The sequence below is a fragment of the Mobula hypostoma genome, chromosome 4 (genome assembly GCF_963921235.1).
Source record: "Mobula hypostoma chromosome 4, sMobHyp1.1, whole genome shotgun sequence".
NCBI classification, from domain to species: domain Eukaryota; kingdom Metazoa; phylum Chordata; class Chondrichthyes; order Myliobatiformes; family Myliobatidae; genus Mobula; species Mobula hypostoma.
This window is the reverse complement of record NC_086100.1, coordinates 13,212,766-13,238,220: the sequence shown is the minus strand read 5'-3', so window position 1 is coordinate 13,238,220 and position 25,455 is coordinate 13,212,766. Positions and strand designations below refer to the sequence as shown.

The window sequence follows — 25,455 nt, the reverse complement described above, 5'->3', positions numbered from 1 at the left end:
CCAAACGTTGACTGTTTAGTCATTTCCACAGATGCTACCTGATCTGCTGAGTTCCTCCAGCATTTGGTGCGTGTTACTCTGGATTTCCAGCAACCGAAGAATCCCCCGTATTTACCAAACGCGGCGGATTTTTGAAGTGGGAGGGGGCTGGAGAGAGGGAGGGGCCGCCGCTAATCCTAAATGATTTGACTCTCCGCTGTATTCATCATTTGACATCAATGAGTCGGCGCCTTTTCGAAATCCCAGCCCACTGAACCTATTCAACGAAAATCCACAGAGAGGCGCAACGCATTGGCGCAAGTTTTTGTTTTTGTTCGGTGAAGAAAGGCTTCCAAAGTTCACAAACTACCAAGAAGTTGGGCGGACAGTTTGAGGTGGCGTGCGTGCTTTGGAAAGAGAGAGGGCCGGGTTTCTGGCCTCTGGCCGAGAGAAGGTGGGATTTTGGTTGTAATAAACGCAGGTTGGACGACCGATTCACCCCCTTTCTCCCCTCCACTCTCCCTCGCAACCTGTCGCATCCGTCCGAAGGACACGCCAACCTGCACAAGGGAGCCAAAACAGTGAAGATGGAGCTGGTCAGAAGGGATTGAGAAAGGAACGAGATTCTGCTCGGGACAGGAGAAATAAAGAGAGAAGCCTGCCAGCAAACCGAACACCCCACCACAAATCCCTGGATTTATACAATGGGAAGCAGGCGCTTAGAGTTCCTCTGAGCTGACCCGGATTGCCCCAGCGAGAAATTAGAGGTACGTTTTAATTTCAGTCTGGCTGCAAAAACAAGATAGGCAGTGTGATTCCCTCTCTACCTTCGGCTCTCACAGACCCCCCCCCCCCTCTAATTGCTTTCTTTGTCGTAAAAATCCCCTACATTCTCTAATCTGAGAACAGCAGCTACACAGTTAGAAGGAGGGAGTCTCTTCGTGATAATAAATTGCTGGCTTGTTTATGTTTTTTTTCCACGCTGTTAATTCCAGACTAAATTGTTCTAAATCCGCAGTTTGACACATGTTACGGAATGTGCCCTTTCACAATATTTGTACCGAGAATATGGACCCCCACGCGATAGCTTATTTCTCTGACCGACAGCGCTTTTTTAAAAAAAAATCAAACGATTGTGGCGACTCTTATTAAACGGATTTAGGAACAAACTTAACCCATTCGCGCCCGCGCAGGAGATCAGGCTGCGTAGAACCAAAACTGAGGAGCGGTTTCCGCGTTCCCAGTTGATCGAAAGTTCAAGGTAAACAACATGAAAGTTGCAGTGTAGTCTGATTGTGAACTTCTTCTCAAATCGAGTCGAGCAGGCATTCTTCGTCCCCGTCGAGGCTATCTTAAAAAGGCGGCATCCATCATTAAGCACCTCTATCATCAGAACATGCCCTCCTCTAATTACTGCCTTTAGAGAGGAGGTACGGGAGCCTGAAGGTACACACTCAACATTTTGGGGGCAGCGTAACACACTCAAAGTGCCGGAGGTACTCAGCAGGTCAGGCAACATCTATGAAAAAGAATGAACAGGTCTCGGCCCGAAATGTCGACTGTTTACTATTTTCCATAGATGCTGCCTGACCTGCTGAGTTCCTCTAGGACGTACGTGTGTGTGTGTTACTGTGGATTTCCAGCATCTGAAGATTTTGTCGTGTTTGTTTTAGGATCAGCTTTTTCTCCATCACCGCCAAATTCCTGAATCTAGGAACACCACCTCACTATTTTCTCAAAGTTGCTGGTGAACACAGCAGGCCAGGCAGCATCTCTAGGAAGAGGTACAGTCGACGTTTCAGGACGACCTTCGTCAGGGTCTCGGCCCGAAACGTCGACTGTACCTCTTCCTAGAGATGCTGCCTGGCCTGCTGCGTTCACCAGCAACTTTGTGTGTTGCTTGAATTTCCAACATCTGCAAAATTCCTCGTGTTCACTATTTTCTCTGTTTCTTTCTCTCTGCTTTGTGTGTGTGTGTGTGTGTGTGTGTCTCGCTCTCTGCGTCTCTCTCTCATATATACTACATATATGTACTGAAATTGTAATTTAAAGTATATTTTACGTCTTGCGTTATACTAGAGCTGCTAAGCAACAAATCTCACGACATATGCCAGTGATGGTAAACTTGATTCTGATTAAATGTCATTCGACCGTCAGGTGTGTGTGTCCTTTCAGCACAGAGAGTGGGAACTTGAAGTCTAAGCTGAGACGGCAGTGCAGGGCGGAGAGTTGCTGCTGTGTTCCAGTGACAGTGACTGTAGGTTTCATGAGCTGTTGTGGTTCTTCTGATAGGGATGAGAACGGTGCTCTGGAAATGCAATGCTTAAGTCAATCAGTTTCATTAATACGGGGGGGGGGGAGACTCGTCTTCAACTCTTGGGTAATTAGTTTGATTTTGTCCCATGCACCAAGACAGTTTTAATCAGTTTTACATGGCATCCGTGCAGAACACTCCATTATAACCGTGCATTGAGATAGTACAGAGGGGAAAGCAATTAATGAATTCAGAATAGACACCCAGTGGCCACTTTATTAGGTACACCTAATGCAAATTTCTAATCAGCCAATCATAAGGCAGCAACTCAATAGGAAAAAGCATGCAGACATGGTCAAGAGGTTCAGTTGTTGTCCAGACCAAACATCAGAATGGGGAAGAAATGTGACCTCGGTGACTTTGAACATGGAATGATTGTTGGTGGCTTGAGTATCTCAGGAATTGTTGATCCCCTGGGATTTTTATGCCCAACAGTGTAGGGTGGGGTGGGGAACATCCGGTGAGCAGCAGTTCTGTGGGTGAAAACACCTCGTTACTGAGGGAGGTCAGAGGAGAATGGCCAGGCTGGTTCAAGCTGACAGGAAGATGATGGTAACTCAAATAACTATTACTTTACAACAGTGGTGTGCAGAAGAGCATCTCTGAATGCACAACACATTGAACCTTGAAGTGGATGGGCTACAGCAGCAGGAGACCACTAAGAAATACTCCACCTGTACTGAATAAAGTGGCCACTGAGTGTAGTATTGCGATGCAGGTAAACAAAGAAAATGTGTAAGTTGCAAGGAGGCTGATTAGGAAATTAAATTCACCTTCACAAGAAATTCTGCAGATGCTGAAAATTCAGAACAAGACACAAAGTGCAGGAGGAATGCAGCTGGCCAGGATGCATCTAAGGAAGAAACAGTCAACCGTTCTGTCTGAGACCCTTCATCAGGACTGGGAAGGAAGGGGGAAAGAGTCAGGATAAGAATGTGGTGGGGGAGGGCAAGGAGTTCATCTTTTAATTTGTGTGAGGTCCATTCAGATGTCTGATGACAGTGGGATAGAAGCTGTCATTGAAACTGATGTACAGTGATCTTGAGCTTTTGTGTTTTGTGCACAATGGGAGGGGGCAGAAGATGAGCTAACTGGACTGGGAAGGGTCTTTGATTATCACAAAGTGCTGGACGAACTCAGCAAGTCGAGCAGCATTTATGGAGGGGAATAAACAAGATGACGTTTTAGGCTGAGCTTTGATTAAACTGACTGCTTTACCAAGACAGTGGGAAGTGTAAAGAGAGCCTATGGAGGGGAGGCTGGTTACTGTAATGTAATTCTGTATTGCAATTCATTCTCTGGTATCGTGTTCTCTTGTCCCCGTCTACCCGTGGTTAGATTACAGTGACCAGTTTAATCTGTCAGTGTGCGCCTCTGTGGGATGTGGGGAGAGACCAGAGTACCAGGGGAAATGTTGCGGTTCTGGGGAAGAGCGTGCGGACAGCACCGGAGGTCAGGGTCGAAACTGGCACAGGGAGGCAGTAGCTCTTCATATTGCATCATTGTAGTTGCCTCCTGGTGGGTAGGTTTGGATCTCACACTTGTGATTAGACTATAAAACCAACAGACAGAGCAGCAGAATTAGACCATTCGGCCTATCGTGTCTGCTCCATTCTTCCATCATGGTTGATTTATTAACCCTCTTAACCCCATTCTTTTGACCTTTCCTTGTAAAATTAGATGCCCTTACCAATCAAGGGCCAGTCAATCTCCGCCTTAAATAGACCCAATGATTTGGCCTCCATAGCTGTCGGAGGCAGGGATTTCCACAGATTCACCACCCTCTGGCTTAAGAAATTTATTCTCATCTCTGTTCCAAATGGATATCCCTCTATTTTGAGGCTGTGCTCTCTGGTCCTAAACTCTCCCACTATAGAAAACATACTCTCCACATCCACTTTTAACTAGTTCTGTCAATATTCAAACAAGAGAATATCTGCAGATGCTGGGAATCCGAGCAACACACACAAAATGCTGGAGGAACTCAGTAGGCCAGGCAGCATCTAGGAAAAGAGTACAGTTGATGTTTCAGGCTGAAACCCTTTGGCAGGCCTTTCAATGTTCGATAGATTTCAATGAGACCCCAACTCATTCTTCTAAGCTCTAGTAAGTACAGGCACAGAGCCATCAAATGCTCCTCATACATTAACCCTTTTGTTCCTGTGATCCTCTGGACCCTGTCCAGTGCAAGCGCATCCTTCCTTGGATAAGGAGCCCAGAACTGCTCACAGTACTCTTGAGTGAGGTCTGCCCAATCCCTTATATACTCTCAGCATTACATCTTTCCTTTTAATCCTGCTGTATACTGCTACAGAAGAACAGTGGTGTGCTGATCTAGGAAAGAGGAGACTTGAAAACTTCTCCCTTTTATTTTTGTTCAGTGTTGACATGCTATGAATAGAAGTGCCCATGTTTCCACTTGGTTTACTGTGCTGTGTGACCTATTGACTGCAAACACAAATTTGCTTGGACATAATTAATGTTTCTCTGAAGGATATCCGCCCCATGGAGCCAGATTTCTTCTGGAGGATAGTCGGGTCAAGAGGAATGATCCAGCAATAAAGAACATTCGGAAGTATACACTAGGCCAATTAGTTGCTGAAGGATGATAAGGCAGGTTAATATTTCTGCTGGATCTTGTGTATGCTTTGAAAGGACTGCAGGCAAAATGTTAACTTGCCAGATCTCCTGATGGCTACTTGGATGGTCATTCTTGTTAGCGGGGCTACTAGTGATTGGAAACACAAGAGACAGCAGATGCTGGAATCTGGATGTAGAACGAATACAGATTGCTGAAGGGGCACCTTGGTAGCATGGTGGATTGCCCAATGCTGTTACGGCTCGGGGCGTCAGAGTTCAGAGTTCAATTCTGGAGCTGTCTGTACTAATTTTGTACATTCTCGCCATAAATGTGTAGATTTCCTCCGGGTGATCTGGTTTCTTCCAACAGTCCAAAGATATACCTATTAGTAGGGTAACACACATCAAAGTTGCTGGTGAATGCAGCAGGCCAGGCGGCATCTCTAGGAAGAGGTACATTCGACGTTTTGGGCTGAGGCCCTTTGTCAGGACTAACTGAAAGAAGAGCTAGTAAGAGATTTGAAAGGGGGAGGGGGAGATCTGAAATGATGGGAGAAGACAGGAGAGGAAGGGATGGAGCCAAGAGCTGGACAGGTGATTGGCAGAAGGAATATGAGAGGATCATGGGACAGGAGGCCCAGGGAGAAGGAAAAGGGGGAGGGGGGAAACCCCAGAGGATGGGCAAGGGGTATAGTCAGAGGGACAGAGGGAGAAAAAGGAGAGAAAAAAAGAATGTGTGTATCAAAATAAATAACGGATGGGGCTATACACACATTCTTTCTCTCTCTCTCTCTCCTTTTCCTACCCCTCCTGTCTTCTCCTATCATTTTGGATCTCCCGCTCCCCCTCCCACTTTCAAATCTCTTACTAGCTCTTCCGTCAGTTAGTCCTGACGAAGGGTCTCGGCCTGAAACGTCGACTGTACCTCTTCCTAGAGATGCTGCCTGGCCTGCTGCGTTCACCAGCAACTTTGATGTGTGTTGCTTGAATTTCCAGCACCTGCAGAATTCCTCATGTTTGCCCATTAGTAGGGTAATTGATCATTGTGAATTGTCATGTGATTAGATGACTTTTAAATAGGTGAGTTTCTGTGTGCTGTGGCTAGTTGGGCTGGAAGGGCCTGTTCCTTATTGTATCTTTAAATAAAATAAACTTTCTCTGTACTCTTTCAGGCTTTTTCATTTTTTTTCTGAGATCTGTGCTGCATCACTAAATAGAAATAAATAAATAAAATTAACTCAGCAGGTCAAACAGCATCCCTGGAGGTAAAGGGATGTTCAAGGTTTCTGACTGAGTCCCAATTGCGGGGTCTTGACCTAAAACCTTCACCGTTTCTTTCCCATCCACAGCCTCTGCTTGACCTGCAGAGTTCCACCATAACTTGTTTCTTTTTTCTCTCTGCACTTTTTATTGGCCTTCCCCAGTTATGTTTCTAAGGTGATGCTTTTTAGTGGGCACGTGGCCAAGTGGTTAAGGCATTGGATTAGCGACCTGAAGGTCGTCAGTTTGAGCCCCAGCCGAGGGAACATGTTGTGTCCTTGAGCAAGGCACTTAATCACACATTGCTCTGCCACGACACTGGTGCCAAGCTGTATGGGTCCTAATGCCCTTCCCTTGGACAACATCGGTGTCGTGGAGAGGGGAGACTTGCAGCATGGGCAACTGCCGGTCTTCCATGCAACCTTGCCCAGGCCTGCGCCCTGGAGAGTGAAGACTTTCCAGGCGCAGATCCATGGTCTCGCAAGACTAACGGATGCTTTTTTTAAAATAAATTGCTACATGTTAGACTGCCTAGATTCCAGTTCAGGGAACAAGTGTTCAAAGTACATTGATTGCCAAAGTACATACTGTATGTGTTACCATGTACTACCTTGAGATACAGTGGCTTGCATGATTTTTAGCTGAGAAAAAAATCAGTAGAATTTATAAAAAAAAAACCATAGACAAGCAAAGACTGACAAATACCAACATGCAAAAGAAGACAAACTGTTAACACGAGTTGAAAGAGAGTCTGCAGGTTGTGGAATGAGTTTGGAGTAGTGGTGGATGAGATTATCGCAGTGGTTTAGTAGCATGATGCTTGTAGGGTAATAACTGTTCTTGACCCTGGTGGTGTTGGACCTGATTGCAGTAGTGAGAAGAGACGATGACCGGGAGGCTGGGGGTCCTTGATGGTGGATGCTGCTTCCTTTTGGCATCGCTCTGTGTAAATGTGCTCATCTGTAGGGAGGGCATTGCCTGTGATGGACTGGACTGGGATGTTCTCCTAACTGCGTATGATGGGTTAATTCTCTTCCCTGGCAGATCGGTGAACAAGGCTGACCTTTAATGGTTGAGTTGAGGTTCAGCTTACTGTCATTCAACTGTACACACGTATACACCGCTAGACGAAACCTCGTTCCTCTGGCACCAAGGTGTAAAACACGGTACACATTGCGCATACAAGCACATAAAAAAAATTAATACAGCACCATAAACAGACAAAGATTATTCTGCAGATGTCCAAAGTGCCTATACAACATATAGTTAAATATACAATGTGTTATTGCTACTGAATATGTGCACTGGGGGTGGTAGCAGGTTCTTCAGAAGTCTCATAGCCTGGGAGGAAGAAGCTCTTACCTAGCCTAACAGTCCTTGTTCTCATACCGCTGTAGCTTCTACCTGACGGCAGTAGGAGTCAAAGAGTTTTGAGCTGGATGGAAGGGGTCCTTAACAATGCTGAGGGCTCTGTGAATGCAGTGCTTCTGTTATGTGTCCTGGGGGGTGGGGGGTGGAAAGAGACCCTGATGATTCTCTCACCAGTCCTCATAATCCATTGCAGGGTCTTGCAGTCAGACATCTTGCATTTTCCACAGCCGACAGTGATACCGCTGGTCAGGTCTCTGTTGATGGTCCTCCAGTAGAATGGGGTTGTGTCTCAACCTGAAGCGCTGACTGTCTATTTCCCTCCATAGATGCTGCCTGACCTGCTGATTTCTTCTGTTGAGTGTTGGTCTAGATTTCAGCATTTCCAGATTGATTTATTTAGGTATCGATGTACGTACTGCAGATACGGCATGGAATAGGCCCTTTCAGTCCAATGAGATACACTGCCTAGCAACCGATCTACTTAACACTAGCCTGATCACTGGATAACTTACCATGATCGATTAACCTACGAACCAACACGTGTTTGATCTGTGGGAGGAATCTGGAGCACTCGCAGGAAACCCACGTAATCCTGCTCTGGGCCGGCTGGTGACGCAACGACATCGGCGCCGGTCCCGGGAGCGGAGGTTCCTGGGTTCAAAACTAGTCAGGTCTGCTCCCGAGTATGCTTTCCATCTGTGCCGGCTTGAGTGTGGAGATCGCAACTCGACCTCGTACAATAAAGGGAAAATACTATGAAAATGTCTGTGTGAGGAGTGGTGTGTCACACAGTCTCTCTCTCACTCCGCGCCTTGTATAAGCCATGAAAGAGACATCATCACGGATGGACGCACAGACACGCAGGCACATGCCAGAAAAAAAGAATCAGAGTCAGGTTTATTATCACCAGCATGTGTCGTGAAATTTGTTAACTTATCAGCAACAGTTCAATGCAATACATAATATAGAAGAAAAAAAAGATAAGTAAATCAATTAAACATATATTGAATAGATTAAAAATTGTGCAAAAAAACAAATAATATATACTAAAAATGTGAGGTAGTGTCCGAGGGTTCAATGTCCATTTAGGAATCGGATGGCAGAGGGGAAGAAGCTGTTCCTGAATCGCTGAGTGTGTGCCTTCAGGCTTCTGTATCTCCTACCTGATGGTAACAGTGAGAAAATGGCGTGCCCTGGGTGTTGGAGGTCCTTAATAATGGACGCTGCCTTTCTGAGACACTGCTCCTTGAAGATGTCCTGGGTACTTTGTAGACTGATACCCAAGATGGAGCTGACTAGATTTACAACCCTCTGTAGCTTCTTTCGGTCCTGTGCAGTAGTACCCCCCTCCCCCCCCATACCAGACAGTGATGCAGTCTGTCAGAATGCCCTCTGCGGTACAACTATAGAAGTTTTCGAGTGTATTTTGTTGACATACCAAATCTCTTCAAACTCCTAATGAAGTATAGCCACTGTCTTGCCTTCCTTATAACTGCATCGATAGGTTGGGACCAGGTTAGATCCTCAGAGATCTTGATACCCAGGAACTTGAAGCTGCTCACTCTCTCAACTTTTGATCCCTCTATGAGGATTGGTATGTGCTTCTTCATCTTACCCTTCCTGAAGTCCTCAATCAGCTCTTTCATCTTACTGACGTTGAGTGCCAGGTTGTTGCTGTGGCACCACTCCACTAGTTGGCATATCTCACTCCTGTACGCCCTCTCGTCACTGCCTGAGATTCTACCAACAATGATTGTATCATCAACAAATTTATAGATGGTATTTGAGCTATGCCTAGCCACACAGTCATGTGTATATAGAGTGTAGAGCAGTGGGCTAAGCACACACCCCTGAGGTGCACCAGTGTTGATCGTCAGCGAGGGGGAGATGTTATCACCAATCTGCTCAGATTGTGGTCTTCCAGTTAGGAAGTCTTAGGATCCAATTGCAGAGGGAAGTACAGAGGCCCAGTCGATGAATAGCATCCTGTCATAGGTCACGGGGAGAATGTACAAACTCCTTACAGAGGACGCCGGGATTGAATTCAATGCCCATAGCTGTAAGAGTGTTGCACTAACTACTACACCACCGTAGTGCTCTTGTGTCTCTGTTTGGTGGCTGTCTCATAACTTTTTAAGTCAGCCTGCTGGCAGTTGGCATGTGGTGAGATTTAAGCTTATGACTGAGGGAGAATATTTGAGCTTTTCCTTTAAATGTGCTTTGCTGGAATGCAATCGGCCCCAAACCTTGGAAATGACCTTCACAAAGAGGATAATAGCACAGGTAATCAGAACACGAGATTCTACAGTTGCTGGAAATCCAGAGCAATACACTTAAAACATTGGAGGAACTCAGCAGGCCAGGAAACATCTATGAAGGGAATAAACAGTCAATGTTTCGGGCCAAGACCCTTCGCCAGAACATGATGTGGTGTCTCAGCCCGAATCTTTAACTGTTTGTGGCAAAGTTTAATTCAGGAAAGTAGGTTGCATTGGAGGCCTGAGAGAAGAGGCTTTAGGGAGGTAGTTCCAGTGTGTGGTGACACAGTGAGGCAGACAATGAGGGAATAAAGAGGAGGTGGGAACTAGGGAGGGCAGAGAACTGCCAAGGCTCTACAACCTGAGACAAGACAGGGAGAAGTAGAAGTGGAAACCAAAGAAATGTTTGATGGCAAGGATAAGAAATTTATAATTGAGCTGTTGCTCAATCAGGAACACTTGTCTTTTTTTCGGGCAATCTCATGCTTGAGATGAACTATTTATGGCTTCTTATTTTAATGTAACTAAGATGCCTAATGTGCTTTGTGGAAGGCAATCAGCTGCAAGCCCCAGACCCAGGTGTTTGATGGCTCTGGGCCTGTACGCTGGAGTTTAGAAGAAAGAGGAGAGGAGGCATCTCATTGAAACCTAATGAAGGCTGAAAACCCTTGAGGGAGTGGATATGTAGAGGATGTTTCCTATAATGGGTGAGTCTAGGACCAGACGGCACAGACTCCGAACAGAAGGATGTTCCTTTAGAATGGAACTGAGGAGGAATTTATTGAACCAGAGGGTGGTGAATCTGTGGAACTCATTACCACCAACAGATGTGGAGGCCAAGTCATTGAACGCGGAGGTTGATAGGTTTTTGATTAGTAAGGTTATCAAAAGTTACTGGGAGAAGACAGGAGAATGGGGTTGAGAGGGATGATAACTCATTCATGATCAAATGGCAGAGCAGATATCCGATGAGCCAAATGGCCTAGTTCTGTTCCCACATCTTAATAATCCTATGGTGAATCTCTCCGATCCAGGATCTCAAACATGTCTCCTGGAGAGCTGGTGGCTGAGGGGTGGCAGTCTCTGAACACAGGTTGTCCCTTTAGAACAGAGAGGAGGTGGAATTTCTTTAGCCAGAGAGTGGTGACTCTGTTCTGCCCATGGTGGTAGTAGATGCAGACTCATTAATGACATTGAAGGCATTTGGACGATAGAAAAATGGAGAGGCACATGGAAGGGAAGGGTTAGATTGATCTTAGAGTAGGTTAAAAGGTTGGCAAAACATAGTGAGCCAAACTACCTGTACTGTGCTGTACTGTTCTATGTTTTGTGCTCAGAAAAATAAGTCTTAAAGAAGTTTTTTAAAAAATCTTTTTTCTTTGACAGTACCTCATGATCAAGGATGTCTGTCTTCCACTCTGGGAGTGGAAGACTTGGGCAGACATCAAAGAAGAGACATTGGATAAGCCTGAGCTGTTTTCTGTGGAGAAGAGAAGGCTGAGAGGGGACCTTATGAAGTTTCTCAGATCATGAGGGGCACAGATAAGCTGAACAGTTACAGCCTCTTTCCCAGGGTAGAAAAATCAATAACTAGTTTTATGGTGAGATGGGGGGGGGAGGGGCAGGAAATTAAAGGTGATCTGAGGGGCAGGTTTTTCACACAAGTGGTGATGGGTTTATGGAATGAGATGTCAGAGGAAATGGCAGAGCTGGGCTCAATTCCATCATTTAACAGACATTTGGACAGCTGCATGGATGGAAGTGGGGGATGTAGGCCAAATGTGAGTAAATAGGATTAGCTCAGATAGTCCACGGCAACAAAGTTGTCTAAGGCCCTGTTTCCATGTTGTATAACACCATGACTCCAGATCTACAGTGGCTAACATGACCAATGTGGGACCTGCAGATCCTAATGCAATTGGGTACTCGATAGGGGCATCGTGTTTATGTGGTGGTGTACTTCTCAAAGCCGAAGTTGAGTTTATTGTCCAATGCACAAATGCAATGAAAAACATACTTACTGCAGCATCGTAGACCCATGTGTCAGAGGCACTGTCAAGAAAAATACATTAAACATCATGCAAGGAAGATCACAACTTAATACATCAAAATGGTCATGGTTTTACTGAACTGTAGTGATTAGGGTTTTGCCAATTGGTTCAAGAACTGAATGGTTGAAGGGAAGTAGCTGTTCTTGAATCTGGTTGTTTAAGAACATCTTCAGGTTTCTGTACCTCCTGCCCAGTGATAGCCGCTGGGCTTGTTCGTGTGTGTGTGTCTTCCTGATGCATGACCTCAGGTTCTCAAAGCCATTTGGAATGGTATAGCACTATTTAGGGAAGTTTTGAGTCATGAATAAATGGGAATGGTTCTTAGTTTCAAAAATAACATCCCTGGAATGTGCCCTCCATTCTCCTGGTAATCCCATACTGGGGTGGCACTCAGTGATTGTTTTGAGCATCTACCCATAGAAGCCTTGATATTGGGAGAGAGCTCAGGAAACATCCTGTCCACATCCGCTCTTTCTGGGCCACCATGACCCCTTTGAGGTTGCTCCAACCAGTAGGAAGTTCAAGATTGAACTTGGCCAACACTCCACTTTCTTGTCTGATCCCCAAAACTCTCAACTACCCTAAAGTCCAAGCAAACTCATCTTGAAAATATTTGGTGACTCCACCAAATGGGCAAAATTAGGCCATTCGGCCCATCAAGTCTGCTCCACAATTTCTTTATGGCTGATTTCATTATGCCTCTCAATCCCATTCTCCTACCCTCTTCCCCGTAATCGTTTATGCTCTTACTGATCACAAACCTATGTACGTTGTTTGAGCTTGAAGAGATTTACTACAATTTTTTCTGTCGTTGGACAGGGCATCTTTCCCGGTCTGGACGAGACTCAGGGTCCCTCTCTGCTGCCTGCAATGAGTGATGGTTAATGGGGCCTCCTGAGCTCAACTGTCGCTGATGCTTAACCTCGATGGTCAGAATGGATCAGGAGAGTGAAGTTGACTTGTCCAATCTCGCCATAACCCCGCTCTGGCGGAGGAGAAGGTCAACTCCCAAGTCGCCCGTCACCGGCTCTTTTAATCATCGGACTAAGACGAGGCCTTCTTCCTTGCAAGCCGATGGCGTCACAGTGACGGACTTCCCGCTCCACGGTGGTGTGCCCACTGTCCACACCAGTAATGGGAATATGGTAACATCTCCCAATGGCCAGCCCTTGCCGCAGATGCAGACCTCCACCCACTCACTTCCTGTGCCCGAAAAGAACCGCCCCATCCTGAGCACTAACAGTGCCGTCTCGTTGAAGAATGGCACCCAGCAGATCATCCCCAAAGACCTGGCGTCGGGAGTCAAAGTCAAGAACCACAGCCTGAATGGCCACAGCCGGCAGTTCAGTGCCAGAAACCGGAGAGTGCAGAGTATGCTGGAGACACCCAGTGCTCCTCTGGTGCCCAAACTGGACTTGGACGGAGACACTGACCCCGAGCCGGACAGTCCTGGACAGCTGTGTCGTGGCCTGAGGTCCACCTCATACAGAAGGGCAGTGGTTAGTGGCATTCATTTCGACAGCGCATTGAACATGAAGGCGAACAACCAGAGGTCCCAACTCAGCCTCAAGACCGTGGTCGAGGACAAGGAGAAATTCTCCTCATGGGGCAAAGTGAAGGTAAATTCTTGTTTGAGACAATGAATTAATAATACATTTTTTTTTGTTTTAATGGTCAATAATAGGTTGTGAAAATCTGGAAATCTTTCATTTGCCTTCATTTAGTGAAATGTAAAGTTGTGTAAATACAGTATTTAGTGTATATACAAGTTATATACAGAACATGGAACAGCACAGTACAGGCCTTTCAGCCCACAGTGTTGTGCTGACCCTTTAACCTATGCTAAGATCAATTCCCTCCATTTTTCTTTCATCCTTCTGGTTACCCAAGAGTCCCTAATGTATCTGCATCTACCACCACCTCTGGCTGGGCATTGCAGGAACATACCACACTTAGTGCAAGGAAAAAGCTAACTCTAACCTCCCCTAAATAATTACCTCCAATTGCCTTAAAATTATGCCTCGTTGCATTTGCCATTTCTGCCATGTAACAAAAATCTTTGGCTGTCCATTCTATCTATGTCTCTTTGAACCTTGTCCCTAATGTTTTTGCCTCTACCTCTACCACTACCTCGGCAGCTTCCGAAAAGATTGGTTCAGGATCAGAATTAGTCTTATTATCCCTGACGTTATCTAGAGAAATTTGTTGTTTGGCGGCTGCCGTGCAGTGAAAGAGGTAACTATTTCTATAAGTTAAAATAAAAAATAAATAGAGCAAAAGAGGAATAGAAACATAGAAACATAGAAAATAGGTGCAGGAGTAGGCCATTCGGCCCTTCGAGCCTGCACCGCCATTCAGTATGATCATGGCTGATCATCCAACTCAGAACACTGTACCAGCCTTCCCTCCATACCCCCTGATCCCTTTAGCCACAAGGGCCATATCTAACTCCCTCTTAAATATGGCTAATGAACTGGCCTCAACTGTTTCCTGTGGCAGAGAATTCCACAGATTCACCACTCTCTGTATGAAGAAGTTTTTCCTAATCTCGGTCCTAAAAGGCTTCCCCTTTATCCTCAAACTGTGACCCCTCGTTCTAGACTTCCCCAACATCGGGAACAATCTTCCTACATCTAGCCTGTCCAATCCCTCTAGGATTTTGTATGTTTCAATAAGATCCCCCCTCAATCTTCTAAATTCCAATGAGTATAAGCCTAGTCGATCCAGTCTTTCTTCATATGAAAGTCCTGCCATCCCAGGAGTCAATCTGGTGAACCTTCTTTGTACTCCCTCTATGGCAAGGATGTCTTTCATCAGATTAGGGGACCAAAACTGCGCACAATACTCCAGGTGTGGTCTCATCAAGGCCTTGTACAACTTCAGTAGTACCTCCCTGCTCGTAAGGTAGTGATCATGGATTCATGGGCCATTCAGAAATCTACTGGCAGAGGGGAAGAATCTATTCCTAACGTACTGAGTGTGTGTCTTCAGGCTCCTGTAACATCGTCCCCGATGGTAGTCATGAAAAGAGGGCAGGCCCCCGATGGGAAGGGTCCTTCATGATGGACGTTGCCTTCTTCAGACACTGTGATTTGAAGAATTCCCCAATGGTGAGAGAGGAAGTGGTTATACCCCTGATGGAGCTGGAGTGGGTACACCGCCCTCTAGAGCCTCTTTTAATCCTGTGTATTGGTGCCATTCAATGGAAAATTTCAGTCAGGAGACAGTCAATTGAAAATCTGACTGCAGGCAATAGGAGTTTGCCTGTGGAAAGTTACATAAACAAAGAGATGAACACAAGAGGCTGAGGCTGGAATGGTGAGAAAAAGACTGGCTGCTGGAAGAACTCTGCAGGTCAGGCAGCATCTGTGGAGGGAAAGGGGTAGTGGACATTTTGGGCTGAGACCCTCCATCTGTACTAGGTGAAGGGTATCCACCTGAAACACAGGTTGTCCATTTCCTTCCATAAGATGCTGCCTGATCTGAGTTCCTCCAGCATTTTGTGTTCATTGGATGTATTATTCTTAGACTTTTGTCTCCAATGCCCATCATCTCCAGCAAATTTTTTTTATTCTCCACATGACTCCATCCCTCAATGGCGCTCACCACATGAAAAGACAGCCCATCATTAGATTTTATTTATTAATCACATGTATGTTGAAACATGCTGTAAAATCAATAATGTTAACAACCAACACAATCTGATGATGTGCTAGAGACAGTCCGCAAGTCTTGCCACACATGCTGGTGCCAATGTAGCGTACCCAACATAGACAATAGTTGCAGGAGTAGGCCATTCGGCCCTTCGAGCCAGCACCACCATTCACTGTGATCATGGCTGATCATCTACAATCAGTATCTAGTTCCTGCCTTCTCCCCATAACCTTTGATTCTGCTATCTTTAAGAGCTCTACCCATCTCTTTCTTGAAAGCACCCAGAGACTTGGCCTCCACAGCCTTCTGGGGCAGAGCATTCCACATATCCACCACTCTCTGGGTGAAAAAGTTTTTCCTCAACTCCGTTCTAAATGGCCTACCCCCTATTCTTAAACTGTAGCCTCTGGTTCTGGACTCACCCATCAGCAGGAACATGCTTCCTGCCTCCAGCGTGCCCAATCCCTTAATAATCTTATGTTTCAATAAGATCCCCTCTCATCCTTCTAAATTCCAGTGTATGTTCAGCAGAACCAGCTGCAGCCAACATACACCATGCAACAATAGATAAACCAGGGTTCCCAAACTTTTTTGTGCCACTATCATTAACCGAGGGATCAATGGACCCCAGGCAGGGAACCCCTGAGCCCGATTTCCACTCCTCCAACAACACATACAGATGGTCCTCCAAGCCCAGGGCAGGCTGCATCCTGGCTGTCGACCTCCAGACTACATCCCCAGACTTACAGACCTAGAGCTTTGACCTCCAAATCTTCATTGCTTCTTTAAAAGAGAAAGATGTTCTAGGATGCTTTGGAAGGAGGATAACAAAGAATTGTCAACAAAAGGTTATAAAGATGAGAATTATCTGTTATATGAACATTGAAGCTAGTTGAGTGCTGTCGCAGCAACAACCTTGCACTCAAAGTCAGTAAGACCAAAAAGCTGATTGTGGACTTCTGAAAGGGTAGGCTGAGAGAACATGAACCAATCCTCAGAGAGGGATCAGAACTGGAGAGAGTGAGCGATTTCATTTTCTTGAGTGTCAAGATCTCTGGGGATCTAACCTGGTACGACATATCGATGCAGCTATAAAGAAGGCAAGATAACACCAAATTTCATTAGGAGTTTGAGGAGATTTGGTTTGTCACTTAAGACACTCAAACGTCTATAGATGTACAATAGAGACCATTCTGACAGGATGCATCACTGTCTGGTATGGTGGGGTGGGGGACTACTGTACATGAACAAAAAAAGTGATAGAAAGTTGTAAACTTAGTCAACTCCAACTTGGGTACTATCCTCCCTAAGGACTCCCCATCGCCCAGGACATGCCCTCTTCTCATTGTTACCATCAGCTAGGAGGTAGAAACTTCAAGGCACACACTCAGCGATTCAGGAACAGCTTCTCCTCTGCCATCTGATTCCTAAATAGACATTGAACCCAGGAACACTATCTCACTTTTATTATGTCTGGTTTTGCACTATCTTTATCTAACAAATTAATATATATATATATTTAACAGATTTCACGACATATGCTGGTGATATTCAATCTGATTCTGAAACATAAAGTGAAATACGCCAATGACCAGTACACTTGGGATGCGCTGGTGACTGCCCACAAGTATTGCTGTGTTTCCAGCAACAACATATCATGGCCATAACTGGCTGACCCTAGCCTGTACATCAGGGGTCCCAACCTTTTTTGCACCACGGACCGGTTTAATATTGACAATATTCTTGCCGACCGGGAGGAGGGGGTGTTCAAGTGGGGTTAAACTCACCTCAACATGTCTTTTACTTTCTCACTCCAAAATAAGGGACAAAAGTAGCAGTCAAACCCGGGACACTTTATCCCAGGAAAGACTACCATGACCATGAAGCCTTGCGCGGGCACCTGTGTGCGCATGCGATGTGCGCATGCGCGTACGTGCCGATTTTTCCCCACAAATCGGTTTTGACTTCATCTTCCTGACTATACTGTACATACATTATTTCTACTTTGTATAGACTGTACTTATCATCATTCCTGCTTTTACTATATGTTAGTGTTACTTATTTTCGGTTTTATGTGTTATTTGGTATGATTTGGTAGGTTATTTTTTGGATCTGGGAATGCTCAAAAATTTTTCCCATATAAATGGTAATTGCTTCTTCGCTTCACGCCATTTCAGCACGAAAGGTTTCATAGGAACGCTTTCCCTTAGCGGGGGAAATATGGGACAAACCAATTTAGCCCAATATACGGGATGTCCCGGCAAATACGGGACAGTTGGCAACCCTATGTTCAAGTTCAACAGTGCGTGACAGGGAATGAGGAGAGGTGCAGCTGACTCATATCATTTCCTCACGGTCCGGTAGCACCTGCTTTGCGGCCCGGTACCGGTCCACGGCCCAGTGGTTGGGGACCACTGCTGTACGTCATTAGAATGTGGGGGAAAACCCGAGCAGTCAGAGCAAACCCACGCAGTCATGGGGAGAAACATGCAAACTATTTACAGTAATCGGCAGGAATTAAACTCAGTCCTAAAGCTGGTACCATAAAATGTTATCTTACCCACAAAAGCTTGGTGTCCATAATTTTAAGGGGTCTCTTGAAGAACTGACAAACGGAGTGACAGATACTTGGGGGGGAATTCCATGGCTTGGAAGCTAAAGATGTGGACACCAGTGGGAAAGTTAGCAAGTGATCAGTTGGTTGGGATTGAAGCATTTCAGATCACTCTGAGGATGATTGGGATGGTGAAGATTAGAGATAGAAAGTGGGGAAGAGAGTTTTGGAGGAGTCACAAAATGAGGGAGAGAACTTTAAATTTGACTGTCGCTGGAGAAAATGTGGGATTATTGAACGTGGCTTCTCCGAGGATTGTCACCTTGTCATAGTGGAGAGGCTTGTGAGTTCCTGAGATCTTGAGATCTGTGTTGGTAAGGTCAAGGGGGAGATTCCTGGCAAAGAGTGATCTGACCAAGACCTCAACAGTCTGGTAGAAGATGCTGAAACATCACAGTGGCAGTGAAGGTGGAGGAAGGCTATAACTGTGATGGGTCCCCAGTCATCTTACCTCTGGACCCTGACCTCAATCCATGGTGGCTGCCCATTCGCCAGCCTTCCCGAGTTAGACAATGTCATGCACAAGCGTTCACCAATAGGGGAACAACTGCTTAGGAGAGCATCATACTCAATTTGAGTGATCACACAAATGAATGTAGGGATAGGAAATAAATGAGATATCTCTCTTCCCAACCTTCTCTTTTTGCCATTATTTCCTTGTCTCTGCTCTTATTCATTTCCAAACTCTTAATCTCCCCCCTCACCCCCCCGCCAACTGCAAGTTAAAATGGGCATCCTGCTTTTATTAGCTGAAGGAACCATGTAAACTAGTAATGTTCATTGATGTTCATTAACCACTAGTAATCTGTGGAATTCTCTGCCGCAGGAAACAGTTGAGGCCAGTTTATTGGCTATATTTAAGAAGGAGTTAGATATGGCCCTTGTGGCTAAAGGGATCAGGGGGTATGGAGGGAAGGCAGATACAGGGTTCTGAGTTGGATGATCAGCCATGATCATACTGAATGGCGGTGCAGGCTTGAAGGGCTGAATGGCCTACTCCTGCACCTATTTTCTATGTTTCTATGTTCCCGCTCTCCACTCCACCTCTTCTCTGGCACTTTGCCCATTGGAGAGCTTAAGACTGAGCATGCTTGAAACAGGCACTCCGCAAGAGAAAGTTAGTTCCCAGAATCCTTCCTGAGCCATCACCCACTGTTATTCCTCTTCATCTTCAATGTGAGAAACCCTGGATTTCGCCACGTTTTCAGCTGTGCCCTTTGCAAAGGGGTATTGCTGGAGGCAGCCTTTTTGCAATCTGAAAGGAAAGAATCTACCCTCTTCAATCCGGACAGAAAGTAGTCAGAAGCAGTGAAGATGCCACGATTAGCAGAACCATGGGTTGAAAAGAGAGAGAGGATAAAGGTTGTCACATACAGTACTGTGCAAATGTGTGTTGCTCTGGTCACTTCCTTTATATGGGATTTAAAATTTAATCTGAATCAAGGGTAAAACAAAGGACAAGGGTAAAATTCAGGCTAGTTACTTCTGATTGTACAAGGGAAGCCAAGTTTATCAAGAGATTTGTGTCTGGCTTTGGAACCAACTGAACGTATTTCAGTTTCATCTTCATTTAGTTTTAGGAAAGCATTGTTCATCCATTTGTTTATTGCAGTCAGATAGGAAGTCAGAGAAGTCGGTGTTATCACCATCAGGCTCAACGGAGATGTATAATTGTGTGTCATCTGCATAGCGCTGGAAATCAAGTTTATGTTCTCTAATGATGCCTCCTAAGGGGAGCATGTACAAGGAGATGAGCAGGGGACCAGGACAGCCTCCCTGAGCAACACCAAAATCTACATTGAACCTCGGTCTCCATCAGAGACAAAAAAAATTCTCTCTCAGATATATGAACACCATTTAACAACCAAGAGAAAATCTGCAGATGCTGGAAATCCAAGCAACACACAGAAAATGCTGGAGGAACTCAGCAGGCCAGGCCACATCAATGGAAAAGAGTATAGTCGACATTTTGGGCCGAGATCCTTCAGCAGGACTGGAGGGAAAAAAGATGAGGAGTCGGATTTAGAAAGTTGGGGGGGGTGGTGTGGATGGCGGGAAGGAAAAAACACAAGGTAATAGGTGAAACTGGGAGGGGGGAGAGGTGAAGTAAAGAGCTTGGAAGTTGATTGGTGAAAGAGGTACAGGACTGGAGAAGGGGGAATCTGATGGGAGAGGACAGAGGTCCTGGAATAAAGGAAAGGGGGAGGAGCTCCTGAGTGAGGTGATGAGCAAGTAAGGAGATCAGGTGAGAGAGGGATAGGGGAATGGGGAATAGTGAAGGAGGCTGGTAGGGGGGGAGCATTACCGGAAGCTCTAGCAATTGGTGTTCATTCCATCAAGTTGAAACCATTGAAGGGCACTCCCAGAGAGGCCAACACAGTTCTCTAGGCGATCTAGGAGAATGTTATGGTCAATTGTGTTCAGGGCAGCACTCAGATCTAAGAGAACTGGAACTGAGACTCTGTTGGCTTCATTGCTGAGCCTAAATTCACCAACAATTTTGGTAAGGGGCAGCTCCATGCTGTGACATGCCCTAAAACCTTTGTAAAACTTTTCTAGAATATTGTTGTTCAGATAGCTGTTGAGTTGGTTGAAAATGAACTTCTTAATAATCTTGGCCAGGAAGGGGAAGAATTGATAAATGTCTGAGGTTGGCTTGTACCTCACTATCGAAGTTTGGCTTTTTAGGTAAGGGTTTGACAGCCACAGTTTTGAAGACAGCTGGAAATCTCCAGTATCAGGGGATGTGTTAATAATTTTTCTAACAGAAAAACACTATTAAGAGTTGCTAAAAAGTGTGGTGGGGCAGGGTCAATTTGGCAAGTAGACTGTTTACTCTTTGTCAAAATCTTAGAGTTCTGAATCAGAAACACTTGTAAATTTTGACATGGTTGCATCCTTTTCAGAGATTGTATATAGAGGTTATCAGTATCTGTAGCTATGCCCTCTTCTAGATAAATATATGCTATATCTTACATAAAACGGAGGGCTGTGGGAGAGGGAAGGGTCAGATTGAGTAGATTGCAAGGTCAGCACAACATGGTGGGCCGAAGGGCCTGTACTGTGCTGTTCTATTCTTATGAAAATAATTTCTTTATCTCTAATTACACTTTACAGATATGGTTAATCCCGGGGTAAAATCCTCCTGTTTTACCAACTTTAATCATAATATAGTAACAGATGTATACCAGTATTTTCAGAAGCTAGATTGCATTGACATCAGGTGGAAATGAATTTCAATGTGTATGTGGTATTGAATGCCATGTGTAACACAAAAACGGATGATCGGTCTTACAGAAGCCATCAAAAAAGTTTATAAAGTTTTTGTTTTATTTTTGTCTCACTGAGGTACAATAGTACAGATCAAGTCTGTCACTGGATAACATGGGTATAGTACTACTGGGGGCAGGTCTGTCACTGTATAAACTGGGGTACAGTCCCACTGAGGACGGGTCTATCACTGTATAACACTGGGGTACGGTACCGGTGGGGACAGATATGTCACTGTATAACACGGGTACAGAACCAGTGGGGACTGGTCTGTCACTGTGTTACACTGGGGTATAGTACTGGTGAGGATGGGTCTGCAACTATATGACTCCGGGGGCTGTTGTGATTAAATTGAACCACACAGAAGCCATAGCTGGAAAATATAAAAGTCTTATTCACTCAGATGTTCAGGCGAACCCCGTGTTGCAAGAATCAGGTATATTATTACTGATGTACATTGTGGAATGTGTTTTGTGGCAGCAGTACATAGAAAGGCATACAAATTTCTGTAAGTTACAGAAGCTAAACTTTGCAAAAGAGGAATAACACTATATAAAAAACACTGGAGGAACTCAGCAGGTCGGTCAGCATCTGCTGAGGGGAATAAACAGTCAACACTTCGGGCCGAGATCCTTCATCAAGACTGGAAAGGAAGGGGACAGAAACCGGACTTGTAAACACAAGGATAACAATAAATAATTGGCTATAGTTTCATTGGCTATATTCACCTACTTTAACACTTTGAGTATAATTCGGTAACTGAAGGATTACATATTCACAATGGTAGCATATCCCAAATAGCTGAACCGTTTTGAATAATCAATAGGAAAACTGTTCAAAGAGCTTCTAGTATAGACACTCAAATCATACCCATTGGAAATGGTCCAGAGGAAATTCACGAGAATGATTGCAGGAACAAAAGGATTAACATATGAGGAACGTTTGATGGCTCTGGGTCTGTACTTGTGAGTGTTTAGATGAATGGGAGGAGGGGGGTCATCTCATTGAAACCTATCGAATGTTGAAATAAAGTAGGTATGGAGAGGGTATTTCCTATAGTGGCTCAGCCTAGGAACAGAAGGCACACCCTCAGAGTATTTAGAACAGAGACCAGGAACTATTTCTTCAGCCAGAGGGTGGACCTCTTCCTAGAGATGCTGCCTGGCCTGCTGCATTCACCAGCAACTTTGATGTGTGTTGCTGTGGAATTAATTGTCTCAGACGGTTGCACTGGCCAGGTCATTGGGTATATTTAAGGCAGAGGTTGATAGGTTCTGAATCAATCAGGGTGTCAAAGTTTACTGGGAGAAGGCAGGAGAAGGGTTTGAGAGGGATAATAAATCAGCCATGATGGAATGGTGGGGCAGATCCCTTTTGTCCAGTGGTAACAGATGATTCCCTTAATATGCAACCAGCCAGAATAGTAAAGAACAGAACAAAACAGAGCGGCCCTGAACTGAGCATTAAGTAATAGGGATGTCCCTTTAACAATGTGTGAATATAGGGGATGGTCACCTAATACCTTCCCTGACCTCATTCTGAAGATTTCAAAAGCCACCAATTAACAGGGCCATTTATTATTGTCTTCACCTGCCTGGATTCAGTGGGGTGGAATTGGGATGTTCCACACCCAATGGTTGGTTTTAGTCGACTTAATTTATCTGTTGGAGGCAAATTGTGAACGGGTTTTATTTCCTGAAAGCTGGTTCTCATTTTAAATCGATCCATAATTATGTTCTCCAATATTCCAGATTAATTCCAAACAGGAACACTGCTGTTTAACATGGGTAGTAGACCGGTGGGGACAACTCTGTCCATGTTTAACACTGGGATACTGTGACAGACTACTACAGTCGACCTTCACTAATCCGACTACCTGTAATGCGGTTCCTTCGATAATCCGGCACTGAATTCAAATTTTCTGTGCAACTGTAATTTCAAGTTTCCCGGGCTACCGTACCAATCTGCTGTGCGTTGTTTTGGTTGCGCTAGATCTGTTCACCTGTTGGTGCGCTCTTGTAAGCACAGACAGGCGATTCCTGCTTGTTTTCCTGCATTTATTATTATTACTGGCTCTTTTTTAGCCCCGATTATGGCCCCAGTGGGTAAAAGAAATGCACCTCAGAGCGTAGGTGTTCAGCAAAACGATCTCCCAGTCTGCGTTGGGTCTCGCCAATTTATGTAAGGCCACATCGGGAGCACCGGACGCAGTATATCACCCCAGCCGACTCACAGATAGGATCTCCCAGTGGCCGACCTACGCTCTGTCCACCAGAGAAAGCAGGATCTCCCAGTGGCCACACATTTTAATTCCATATCCCATTCCCATTCTGACATGTCTATCCATGGCCTCCTCTACTGTAAAGATGAAGCCACACTCAGGTTGGAGGAACAACACCTTATGTTCCGTCTGGGTAGCCTCCAACCTGATGGCATGAACATTGAATTCTCTAACTTCCGCAAATGCCCCACCTCCCCCTCGTACCCCATCCGTTATTTATTTATATACACACATTCTTTCTCTCTCTCTCCTTTTTCTCCCACTGTTCCTCTGACTATACCCCTTGCCCATCCTCTGGGTTTTCCCTCCCCTCCCCCTTTTCCTTCTCCCTAGGCCTCCTGTCCCATGATCCTCTCATATCCCTTTTGCCAATCACCTGTCCAGCTCTTGGCTCCATCCCTCCCCCTCCTGTCTTCTCCTATCATTTTGGATCTCCCCTCCCCCTCCCACTTACAAATCTCTTACTAGCTCTTCCTTCAGTTAGTCCTGACGAAGGGTCTCGGCCTGAAACGTCGACTGTACCTCTTCCTAGAGATGCTACCTGGCCTGCTGCATTCACCAGCAACTTTGATGTGTGTTGCAAGAAAAATTGCTATATTTTTTTTGCTGATAGTGGCTCAAAGAAACAGATGTGTGTAAGAAAAACAACGAAAGACGGAAGAAATTCGGAACTAGATAAAGTGCTGATAACGTGGTTTAATCTTTGTGTAAGCGAAGGTGTTGAACTATCTGCAGATACGGTGAAGGAACAAGCAAAAGTGTTTCATGAGGAACTAGGACTAAATCATGAGTGTGACTATAGTGAAGGCTGGCTTCATCGGTTCAAGCAGTTCAGGCTTACAGTTCCGTGCAGTGTATGGTGAAAGAAGTTTAGCAGACAAGGAGGCAGCAGCAGAGTTTGTTGAAGAAACTGTTGTGCCAGTTTCAGCACCAGTTCCTGATACTTCACTCATTTTTCAAGATGAAGATGTTGATGATCCTGACAGCCCCACCCTTGCAGACATGTAACTTTGCCTGAAGGTATATTAAACGTCTCACTTTAAAAGCGGAAGTGCTCAACTTTTCTGTCTGAGTTAATTCCTGTACATTTACCTGTACCCTTTATTTTATCTGTGCCTGTACAGTATATTACTATTAAAATTTCACTTGCTACTCATTTAATATTTATGCTTCATTATTATCTAACTTGTACTGATTTACATGATATTTTTAAGGTATGATGAGGAGATTAGCTATTGCTTAATGTGATCCTTCTGTAATTCGGGTATTTTCACTAATTGGGAGAAAAAGAAACCCGATGCGGATTGGGGGACCACTTTGTCGAGCACCTCCACTCCATCCGCCACAACAGACAGGATCTCCCGGTAGCCACCCACTTCAACTCTGCTTCCCATTCAGATATGTCCATACATAGCCTCCTGTACTGCCATGATGAGGCTAAACTCAGGTTGGAGGAGCAACACCTCATATACCATCTAGGTAGTCTCCAGCCCCTTGATATGAACATAGAATTCTCCAACTTCCATTAATTCCCTCCCCCTCCCTTCCTCCATCCCTATGTCACTCTACCCCCTCCGCCAGCTCCCTCATGGTTCCGCCTCCTTCTTCTACCACCCATTGTTTTCAGGGCTATGACGTCAATGTTTCCCCTCCCCCACCCCTTTGTCTTTCAAATTACGGGTCTTTCAATTGAAGCTACAAGCATTCTTCAAATCCTTCCCCATCTTTCATTCTTCAGCCCTGACGAAGGGTTCCAGCCCGAAACGTCGACTCATCGTTTCTAACTGATGCTGCCCGACCTGCTGAGTTCATCCAGCGAACTG

At 45.2% G+C, this 25,455-nt stretch overlaps 1 protein-coding gene across 1 annotated transcript in view; it reads left to right on the top strand.

The window, feature by feature from the left end:
- Positions 1 to 223: 223 nt before the first annotated feature.
- The window catches only part of LOC134345131 (rho guanine nucleotide exchange factor 26-like), a 235,424-nt gene continuing 210,192 nt past the window's right edge, over positions 224 to 25,455 (top strand). The window contains exons 1-2 of the mRNA XM_063045315.1: positions 224 to 746; positions 12,633 to 13,432. Of these exons, the coding sequence (XP_062901385.1) occupies positions 12,740 to 13,432 (693 nt within the window). The 5' untranslated portion in view covers positions 224 to 746; positions 12,633 to 12,739. The remainder of the gene's footprint in view (positions 747 to 12,632; positions 13,433 to 25,455) is intronic.